Source organism: Mya arenaria, chromosome 5 (genome assembly GCF_026914265.1).
Source record: "Mya arenaria isolate MELC-2E11 chromosome 5, ASM2691426v1".
Classification (NCBI taxonomy): Eukaryota; Metazoa; Mollusca; class Bivalvia; order Myida; family Myidae; genus Mya; species Mya arenaria.
Window position 1 is genome coordinate 26,027,626 of NC_069126.1, and position 12,247 is coordinate 26,039,872.

Genomic DNA, 12,247 nt, shown 5'->3' on the forward strand with positions numbered 1-12,247 from the left:
GCCGTTCAGTGTATGTGTCAGCCTACATGGCCGTGACAGGCTGCCGTTCAGTGTATGTGTCAGCCTACATGACCGTGACAGGCTACCGTTCAGTGTATGTGTCAGCCTACATGGCCGTGACAGGCTACCGTTCAGTGTATGTGTCAGCCTACATGGCCGTGACAGGCTACCGTTCAGTGTATGTGTCAGCCTACATGGCCGTGACAGGCTACCGTTCAGTGTATGTGTCAGCCTACATGGCCGTGACAGGCTACCGTTCAGTGTATGTGTCAGCCTACATGGGCGTGACAGGTTATCGTTCAGTATATATGTCAACCTATCCAGACGGGACAAAGTGACACTCTTATTTAAAATTAATGCATGCACATATATACAAACATGAATTTTGAGTGATCAACTTTAACTATTCTCTTAATTATTTTTTTGGGGAAATATTAATTACTGATAACACGATTGTAACCGTGTATTTAATAGCTGAACCCGCAAAACTATTTAATGATTGGTGAGTGCTAAAATATTTACTGTAATCTACTGTCGTCTCATAAGGTAGAAATACCGTGTTTTCTGCACCTTTATTTCAAATTAATCTCGGAAATACTTCATGAGAACCATTTTTTTCGACATTTATTGATCCTTTTTGGTATATTAAAACAATTGTATTTATAGTGTTGAATCTGATTTGGGAGTAATAGTGCATCTTTTATTGTTTATGTCAGCAAACGTGGGCGTGATAGGCTACCATACAGTGTATAAATTAGCCGACATGGGCGTGATAGGCTACTGTTTATGACAGCTAATTGCCTGTCTGTACACTAGCCTGTCACACCCTCGTTTGTTGAAATATACATTGTACACTAGCCTGTCACACTCTCGTTTGTTGACATAAACACTGAACACTAGCCTGTCACACTCTCGTTTGTTGACATATACACTGTGCACTAGCCTGTCACACTCTCGTTTGTTGACATATACACTGAACACTAGCCTGTCACAATCTCTTTTGTTGACATATACACTGTACACTAGCCTGTCACACCCTCGTATGTTGACATCTACACTGAACACTAGCCTGTCACACTCTCGTTTGTTGACATATACACTGTACACTAGCCTGTCACACCCTCGTTTGTTGACATATACACTGTACACTAGCCTGTCACACCCTCGTTTGTTGACATATACACTGTACACTGACCTGTCACACCCTCGTTTGTTGACATATACACTGTACACTAGCCTGTCACATCCTCGTTTGTTGACATATACACTGTATACTAGCCTGTCACATCCTCGTTTGTTGACATATACACTGAACACTAGCCTGTCACACCCTCGTATGTTGACATATACACCGTACACTAGCCTGTCACACCCTCGTTTGTTGACATATACACTGTACACTTGCCTGTCCCTCCCTCGTATGTTGACATATACACTGTACACTGACCTGTCACACCCTCGTTTGTTGACATATACACTGTACACTAGCCTGTCACACCCTCGTTTGTTGACATATACACTGTACACTGACCTGTCACACCCTCGTATGTTGACATATACACTGAACACTAGCCTATCCCTCCCTCTTATGTTGACATATACACTGAACAATAGCCTGTCACACCCTCGTTTGTTGACATATACACTGTACACTAGCCTGTCCCTCCCTCGTATGTTGACATATACACTGTAAACTTGCCTGTCACACCCTCGTTTGTTGACATATACACTGTGCACTAGCCTGTCACACCCTCGTTTGTTGACATATACACTGTGCACTTGCCTATCACACCCTCGTTTGTTGACATATACACTGTACACTAGCCTGTCACACCCTCGTATGTTGACATATACACTGTACACTTGCCTGTCACACCCTCGTTTGTTGACATATACACCGTACACTAGCCTGCCACACCCTCATTTGTTGACATATACACTGTACACTTGCCTGTCCCTCCCTCGTATGTTGACATATACACAGTACACTGACCTGTCACACCCTCGTTTGTTGACAGATACACTGTACACTAGCCTGTCACACCCTCGTTTGTTGACATATACACTGTACACTGACCTGTCACACCCTCGTATGTTGACATATACACTGCACACTAGCCTATCCCCCCCTCGTATGTTGACATATACACTGAACAATAGCCTGTCACACCCTCGTTTGTTGACATATACACTGTACACTACCCTGTCCCACCCTTGTATGTTGACATATACACTGTACACTTGCCTGCCACACCCTCGTTTGTTGACATATACACTGTACACTAGCCTGTCATACCCTCGTTTGTTGACATATACACTGTGCACTTGCCGGTCACACCCTCGTTTGTTGACATATACACTGTACACTAGCCTGTCACACCCTCGCTTGTTGACATATACACTGTACACTAGCCTGTCATACCCTCGTTTGTTGACATATACACTGTACACTAGCCTGTCACACCCTCGTTTGTTGACATATACACTGTACACTTGCCTGTCCCTCCCTCGTATGTTGACATATACACTGTACACTAGCCTGTCACACCCTCGTTTGTTGACATATACACTGTACACTAGCCTGTCATTCCCTCGTATGTTGACATATACACTGAACACTAGCCCGTCATTCCCTCGTATGTTGACATATACACTGAACACTAGCCTGTCACACCCTCGTTTGTTGAAATATACACTGTACACTAGCCTGTCACACCCTCGTTTGTTGACATATACACTGTACACTAGCCTGTCACACCCTCGTTTGTTGACATATATACTGTACACTAGCCTGTCACACCCTCGTTTGTTGACATATACACTGTACACTTGCCTGTCCCTCCCTCGTATGTTGACATATACACTGTACACTAGCCTATCACACCCTCGTTTGTTGACATATACACTGTACAATAGCCTGTCACACCCTCGTTTGTTGACATATACACTGTACACTAGCCTGTCACACCCTCGTTTGTTGACAGATACACCGTACACTTGCCTGTCCCTCCCTCGTATGCTGACATATACACTGTACACTTGCTTGTCCCTCCCTCGTATGTTGACATATACACTGTACACTAGCCTGTCACACCCTCGTTTGTTGACATATACACTGAACACTAGCCTGTCACACCCTCGTTTGTTGACATATACACTTTACACTTGCCTGTCCCTCCCTCGTATGTTGACATATACACTGTACACTTGCCTGTCCCTCCCTCGTTTGTTGACATATACACTGAACACTAGCCTGTCACACCCTCGTTTGTTGACACATACACTGTACACTAGCCTGTCACACCCTCGTTTGTTGACAGATACACTGTACACTTGCCTGTCCCTCCCTCGTATGCTGACATATACACTGTACACTTGCTTGTCCCTCCCTCGTATGTTGACATATACACTGTACACTAGCCTGTCACACCCTCGTTTGTTGACATATACACTGAACACTAGCCTGTCACACCCTCGTTTGTTGACATATACACTTTACACTTGCCTGTCCCTCCCTCGTATGTCGACATATACACTGTACACTTGCCTGTCCCTCCCTCGTTTGTTGACATATACATTGAACACTTGCCTGTCACACCCTCGTTTGTTGACATATACACTGAACATTAGCCTGTCACAGTGTATATGTCAACATACGTGGGAGAGACTGGCTAGTTTACTAAAATAAAGACCGTCTATCAAATAATGATCATCACTTATACAAAACCTCTAACGGGATATCCGATAGCAGACCTAGTTCATCACAAGATCAACGGTTCTCCTAAGTCATCGTTTCTACAAGCGGACTATCAAATATCAGACATAGGACATCACACACTCAACGTCTGTCCAGCATATAAAATCTAGGAGGTTCTTTCCTAGAGCAGCCATAGGACATCATACGATCAATGGTTATCTAGAGTATATAGAATCTTGGAGATTCTTTTCTAGAGCAGCCATAGGACATCATACGATGAACAGTTATCTAGAGTATATAGAATCTAGAATGTGCTTTCCTAGAACATTTTTGGACATCATACGATCAACGGTTATCTAGAGTATATAGAATCTAGGAGGTTCTTTCCTAGAGCAGCCATAGGACATCATACAATCAACGGTTATCTAGAGTATATAGAATCTAGGAAGTTCTTTCCTAGAGCAGCCATAGGACATCATACGATGAACGGTTATCTAGAGTATATATAATCTAGGAGGTTCTTTCCTAGAGCAGCCATAGGACATCATACGATGAACGGTTAACTAGAGTATATATAATCTAGGAGGTTCTTTCCTAGAGCAGCGATAGGACATCATACGATGAAAGGTTATCTAGAGTATATAGAATCTATGAGGTTCTTTCCTAGAGCAGCCATAGGACATCATACGATCAACGGTTATCTAGAGTATATATAATCTAGGAGGTTCTTTCTTAGAGCAGCCATAGGACATCATACGATCAACGGTTATCTAGAGTATATAGAATCTAGGAAGTTCTTTCCTAGAGCAGCCATAGGACATCATACGATCAACGGTTATCTAGAGTATATAGAATCTAGGAAGTTCTTTCCTAGAGCAGCCATAGGACATCATACGATCAACGGTTATCTAGAGTATATAGAATCTAGGAAGTTCTTTCCTAGAGCAGCCATAGGACATCATACGATCAACGGTTATCTAGAGTATATAGAATCTAGGAGGTTCTTTCCTAGAGCAGCCATAGGACATCATACAATCAACGGTTATCTAGAGTATATAGAATCTAGGAAGTTCTTTCCTAGAGCAGCCATAGGACATCATACGATGAACGGTTATCTAGAGTATATATAATCTAGGAGGTTCTTTCCTAGAGCAGCCATAGGACATCATACGATGAACGGTTAACTAGAGTATATATAATCTAGGAGGTTCTTTCCTAGAGCAGCGATAGGACATCATACGATGAAAGGTTATCTAGAGTATATAGAATCTATGAGGTTCTTTCCTAGAGCAGCCATAGGACATCATACGATCAACGGTTATCTAGAGTATATATAATCTAGGAGGTTCTTTCTTAGAGCAGCCATAGGACATCATACGATCAACGGTTATCTAGAGTATATAGAATCTAGGAAGTTCTTTCCTAGAGCAGCCATAGGACATCATACGATCAACGGTTATCTAGAGTATATAGAATCTAGGAAGTTCTTTCCTAGAGCAGCCATAGGACATCATACGATCAACGGTTATCTAGAGTATATAGAATCTAGGAAGTTCTTTCCTAGAGCAGCCATAGGACATCATACGATCAACGGTTATCTAGAGTATATATAATCTAGTAGGTTCTGTCCTAGAGCAGCCATAGGACATCATACGATGAACGGTTATCTAGAGTATATATAATCTAGGAGGTTCTTTTCTAGAGCAGCCATAGGAAATCATACGATCAACGGTTAACTAGAGTATATATAGTCTAGGAGGTTCTTTCCTAGAGCAGCCATAGGACATCATACGATCAACGGTTATCTAGAGTATATATAATCTAGAGGGTTCTTCTCTAGAGCAGCCATAGGACATCATACGATCAACGGTTATCTAGAGTATATATAATCTAGGAGGTTCTTTCCTAGAGCAGCCATAGGACATCATACGATGAACGGTTATCTAGAGTATATAGAATCTAGTAGGTTCTTTCCTAGAGCAGCCAAAGGACATCATACGATCAACGGTTGTCTAGAGTTTATAGAATTTAGGAGATTCTTTCATAGAGCAGCCATAGGACATCATACGATGAACGGTTATCTAGAGTATATAGAATCTAGGAGGTTCTTTCCTAGAGCAGCCATAGGACATCATACGATGAACAGTTATCTAGAGTATATATAATCTAGGAGGTTCTTTCGTAGAGCAGCCATAGGACATCATACGATGAACGATTATCTAGAGTATGTAGAATCTAGGAGGTTCTTTCCTAGAGCAGCCATAGGACATCATACGATGAACAGTTATCTAGAGTATATAGAATCTATGAGGTTCTTTCCTAGAGAAGCCATAGGACATCATACGATGAACAGTTATCTAGAGTATATAGAATCTAGGAGTTTCTTTCCTAGAGCATCCATAGGACATCATACGATGAACAGTTATCTAGAGTATGTAGAATCTAGGAGGTTCTTTCCTAGAGCAGCCATAGGACATCATACGATCGACGGTTATCTAGAGTATATAGAATTTAGGAGGTTCTTTCCTAGAGCAGCCATAGGACATCATACGATGGACGGTTATCTAGAGCATATAGAATCTAGGAGGTTCTTTCCTAGAGCAGTTATAGGATACCATACGATCAACGGTTATCTAGAGTGTATAAAATCTAGAATGTGCTTTCCTAGAGCAGTAATAGGACATCATACGATCAACGGTTATCTAGAGTATATAGAATCTAGAATGTGCTTTCCTAGAGCGGCCATAGGACATCATATGATCAACGTGATCCATTTTATGAAATATTAAAGGGGCTTTCAAATACTAGCTGCAGGACATTACACGTGAGACAGTTTTCCAGTAAATATAAAGACTTTAAAAGGTGCTTTCCTATAGCAGCAACACACATCATTTAATTAACGGTTGTCTGAGGGATAATGTTTACGAATATTCTGCCTCAATACTTTTGAAATGTTAGTGTTTATTATTATAATATACTTACACTGAAACTACAAAAGTTAAAACAACCAAAGTATTATGTTTAAGGTCTTGGTCATACATTAACATTTTCATTGATAACACGCGCATGCGTTGCACCATCCCCCATCCAAGATAAAGGCCTGAATAAAGTATGATATTTGATAAGCTGTGAAACACGGATTAACGTTGGCAACATCAGGTGGTCGTGATCGTCTTGCTTCTATATCTGATGCCATAACCATACAAGTTATTGTTACAGATAAAACATGTCTTACGAGCCGTTTTATATTTCACAGTTTACTCTTAAAATGCGTTATTGTTTAGTTAAAGCAAAGAAATTAAACAGACCTGACATATAATCAAAATTAATATGTTTGAAAATACTTTTCTTCTTGTAAACTTGCGGGGTTGATATGTATTTTATGTATATGTTCAGGTACCCGTGGGGTTGATAAACAATTCATACTTCATTTGTATATTTTCAGGTACGCGGGGGTTGATATATATTTTATTCGTGTATTTTTTCAGGTACGCGGGGGTTATTTTATACTTGTATATTTTCAGGTTCGCGGGGGTTGATATGTATTTTATATTTTCAGGTCCACAGGGGTTGATATGTATTGTATACTTGTATATTTTCATGTACGCGGGGGTTGATATGTATTGTATACTTGTATATTTTAATGTACGCGGGGGTTGATATGTATTGTATACTTGTAATTTTTCAGGTACGCGGGGGTTGATATGTATTGTATACTTGTATATTTTCAGGTACGCGGGGGTTGATATGCATTTTATACTTGTATATTTTCAGGTACGCGGGGGTTGATACATATATTTCATTCGTGTATATTTTCATGTACGTGGGGGTTGATATGTATTGTATACTTGTATATTTTCAGGTACGCGGGGGTTGATATGTATTTTCGAAGAATGACGACCAACACCTAACAACATGTTTTAAATTTTGCCATGTATGAAAAGCTATTTTCATAATAAAATAACCGAACAGGCTTTATGACTTATGCATATACACGTTGTTGCTTGCAAAAGATTTTGAAATACTGTGAAAATATATTTGGTTTCACAGTGTTGTTTGTGACGTCATTGACGATTTTTTTAGCCTAAAGTAAAATGCGGCTCGCTTCGGAAAGGAAAATGTTTTTTTTTATTTTATTCGTACATGTATATCAATTTTAACGAACATAGCACATATTGAGTATTTAATGTAAGTGCTGTATTTTGCTATCGCATAAAGCAATATATATTTTTACTTTTATATAAAATAGATTATGGAGGAGGAACAATGACCTACCTCTCTTTCTCTTGTAAAGCATGTTTTGCAACTTCCGTTTGATATGCATACCGTGGTCAGTACACGAATGGACCATGGTTTAACCATAAAACGACATGTTTTCGGCAATAACAAACGATGTTTTGCACAATCTGAGCATTTGCCCACGCATTTAAACAACAACAACAACAATACACTATGTAATGGACAACATATCTCCAATGAACCGGTTGTAGTAAACTCTTTTCCACTCAGACTATGTTTCGTGAAAATTGATGTACGAATAAAAAAAAGTTTTTCTTTTTGAAGCGAGCGATATCCGAATGTGACGTCACAAACCACGTAGTATGACGACACTGTTTCAGAGAGTACTTGAAATTGCAGTGGCAAAGGTACCATGGTGAAATAATTAATACACTGTGTACACATAGAGATTCAAGGACACGAACAAAACTGAAATTGACCTCTTCGTGTGACCCAAAAGCAACATCGCCTGGAATCTTTAACTAACAAGGATTAAACATACGCTGACTGTCCTTGATCTTTGGAACGCTTATGTAAGCCAAAATGGAAGCAAAATCCTTTACAATAATGATGGCCTTGCTCAAACATTTTATGTTGACGACATTTTATTCACAACAATGTTAACATATAAAAGCCATTTTACGTATTATTAAAATTAACGCCAGACAGCAACAGATACTTATGTAGACATTTATTTGACACCCAAGTCATTTAATGTACTAAAGCAGTATAAACGCTTTCAGCAAATTGAAACAGTTTATGCCACAATTACAGACGAACAAATGAATATCTTATTACAACTTTCGAAACGACGTATCATTATAACAGGTACTTTTCCATATAGGGCAAGTTTTGAAGATTTTAGATATCTGACAATCTGACACGTGTATGGAAATGAATGCATGAATATGAATGACTGAATAAACTCGAAAGTGTGAAATGAGAAAAAACAAAATGAGAAACTGATATCGGTGGCAAAGAGAAAAAATAGGTCCCTCGAAAAATGCAAACAAGTGATCCGGTCATGACCAACCCTGTGAGTGCTTCGGACGATCAACAGGACACCTCTCACATTTGATCCTCATCGGTCCTCATAGTAAACTTCTATCGCAGAGAATCAACAAAGGCGAATGTCACCATATACTTCCATGCTACAGCTCCGATCACATCAATCTCACGCGATGGTCACCAGGGGTTAGTATCTCGAAGCTCTTGTACGAGTTTTGTTCTGGTAGCGGTTACAAGTGGTACATGTATCTCGAAATTATCGCAATTTACGAATCTTTGTAAATGTTTTCGCTCTCTATATTTTCGTAAACATCTAATGTGTTGTCTTCAAATGTTTTGAACATTGCAATTAGTCATAAATGTCTTACTTCCTGGCAATGCTATGTGATGTAAATGTTAACATGGCATTCCGAAGAGAAATATTTCACGCTAGGTGTTTCTGATTGTACCTATAATTTAATCACCGTAAATTACACATCAATGGTAATATGATTTTTTTGTTCTATTTTGGGGGCAAAACAAAAATGTTCTGATATCTATTGTGCACATCAAACGACACGTACAACACGTATTTGCATTATGTGCGACGTATATAGATACTAGGTACATGGGGATGATACATTCGGACCGACCAATGTACCATTATCAACCATTGTTCTCGAGTCTGCAAACAACTCTTAAACATATAAACATTAATAGTATGTGATTCTAAGTGTTTAATTAAGTAAAGCATTCGCAGTTAAAGCGATGCTGATAACCGAGGGTATGGCCCTTTAATACCTTCCCGTAACGCTTCAAGTTCTAATAGAATTCAGGTGTAATTCTACAGTAAGCTTTCAGTATGTGCTCGAAGATTCTCTATTCGTTCGGTTTCCCGATCCATTCTCACTGCTTCATTGGCTTTAACAAGACAGGTGCACCTTAAAGTATCACTGCCTATGCTCCAACAGGTGATGAACATTCATATTTAACACGAAAATGTTTCCATGTTAAAATTTTCAAGGTATAAGTGATGCTGATAACTTGTATCAAACATTGTGGTTCGATGGCCTAAATCAACATAGTATCGTTTACGAGGAATAATTGTGAGGTGATATGCTTACTGTAGGGCCTGACTTTACAAACCACGTGGATTCTTAGAGATAGTGCATATCCATTAAAGAACTATCTACCAACCCCGTTTTTTGCACCAAGTACAGCGGCGGAGGGGCCTTACTATGTCGCGCACAAACGCACTCCGTGTGTGATGGATCGCACTTACGGAATATGGAAAATGAGATTTTTGTGTCGACACGAATCATGTGGGTACTTAACTGATACACATTCTGATACACATTCAAAATGTGCACGAATATCACTGCTGCCGCTGTTTTGCATAACATGTGTATACAAAACAAATGCTATTGAAAATATAGATAACCGGCAAAAAGGAACAACCTTATTCAGCAAACTTTTGCGCATTAAGATGTTATCCATCGTTTATGTATCCTTATCGTGTTAATTTTGTGTTGATCATTTTTTGGACTAGGGCACATGTGGTCTATAGCTATGCAAAAGAAATCTACCACTTCGGTCAGCACCACAATTCACTTACGTCATATATCACTACACTCATCAAATTGATTGGATGTCCGTTAGCATTTTTCAATAATCAAAGTATTAGGACTGATTACAAAGTAAACACGAAATCAAAATAATTCTCCTACCAAGGTACTCTGGAAATGAACAACATTAAAATTGACAAAAAGCTTAGCAGGATGCATAACATATTCAAGTAATATTTGTATTTATAAAATAAAAATTGAAAGTGACTAAAAGTGGCCCTGCCCCAGGGTTGTCAGGTTGTTATAATTATATGATTTGATACTTTCTTTGAAATCTTCTTCTCTGAAAACGCAAATCGCAGACGTTAGATATTTGGTGTATAATCTCATAAAGTTATCCTTTTTGAAAAATATTTTCAGAAATCTAAAGGCCTGGCCAGAAACCCTTGATATTTTTGTGTGTCGCTTTCTATAGTAGTTTGTTACTACCTACATCTTAAGCAACTAATGACTTTTTAGAAACCAGTGAATCTCTTGGCAGCCAATCACTTTCTTATCAACCACTTACTTACTAGGCATCTAATGATTTTCTTACTTCGCAGCAATGAGTTCTTAAGCATACAACAACCTCCTTAACAACCAATGACTTCCTTAGCAACCAATAACTCCATAATCAGCCATTTACTCACTAGGCAACCAATGATTTATTTAGCAATCAGTGACTTCCTCCACAACCATATGCTTGCTAATAAACCATGCAATGACCTGCTTAGAAACCAATGTCTGCCTTAGGAACCTCTTCGTAACAAATGACTTCCTTCGCAACCATTGACTTACTATGTGACTTATTACTTCTTCAGCAGTCAATGACTGCCTTAGCAACCACGTTCTGTCTTATCGACTACTTACATTCATAACAACCAATGACATACTTCTTAGCAATCAATGTCCTCCATTACAAACATTGACTAACTTAGGGACCATTTACTTCTTTAGCAACCAATAAATTCCTTAGCAACCAATGACTTTCTTAGCCACCACTTACGTTCGTTTCTTTTCAACTGATAAAGTGTTACTAATTTTCCTACAAGAAATTGTTTATTTCTACCAACTTCTTCAACTTGAGATTTTAATTAATCTTGTCCAAAATTAGGTTCTCTGCTCTGTTTGCGATAAGCCATTGTTTTTGTTAAACGAATATTCGCGCGAATACAAATGCATGACACACCTTCTATGTTAAATTAAGAATACACAGCGTATTCATAACTAACGTACTAGAACGCAGAATACAATACCTTTAGAGAGCATTTGAGATATTGAAGAAAGGCGTTTGTAGGAGAACATAAGCGCCTACCTTATATCAATCGTTACTAAACAATACGAGATCTTCGAGGTATCTACCCCGGGTGAGTTCAGAAAATTAACATTATGTTGATATGGCCTCACCAAATTGATGTTTCGTTCCGCAGATTTACCACACCTATTTTTTGAAAATATAAAAAAGTAATAGTAACCCCCAGTCTTTAGGTATGACCACATAGGCCGAAAGTGAGTTAGTGGTGTAGAATGATGAAATGGAATGGTCATTATAGGACTAAACTCTGTTTTATAGAATACAATGTATATATGATATTAAAAGGATATCGATTAAAGATATCCATACATGATCATAGTTTGGTTTGACACCCAGGCCATCCAGACCCATTAACCCCTACATCTG

General features: G+C 38.9%; 1 protein-coding gene across 2 annotated transcripts in view; it reads left to right on the plus strand.

Moving 5' to 3' along the window:
* LOC128233430 (uncharacterized) overlaps positions 1-7,663 on the plus strand; it is a 64,645-nt gene extending 56,982 nt beyond the window's left edge. For both annotated transcript variants that reach the window (XM_052947103.1, XM_052947104.1), the window contains exon 4: positions 7,560-7,663. In XM_052947103.1, coding sequence (XP_052803063.1) covers positions 7,560-7,594 — 35 coding nt within the window. In that variant the 3' untranslated portion in view covers positions 7,595-7,663. The remainder of the gene's footprint in view (positions 1-7,559) is intronic.
* Positions 7,664-12,247: the final 4,584 nt, after the last annotated feature.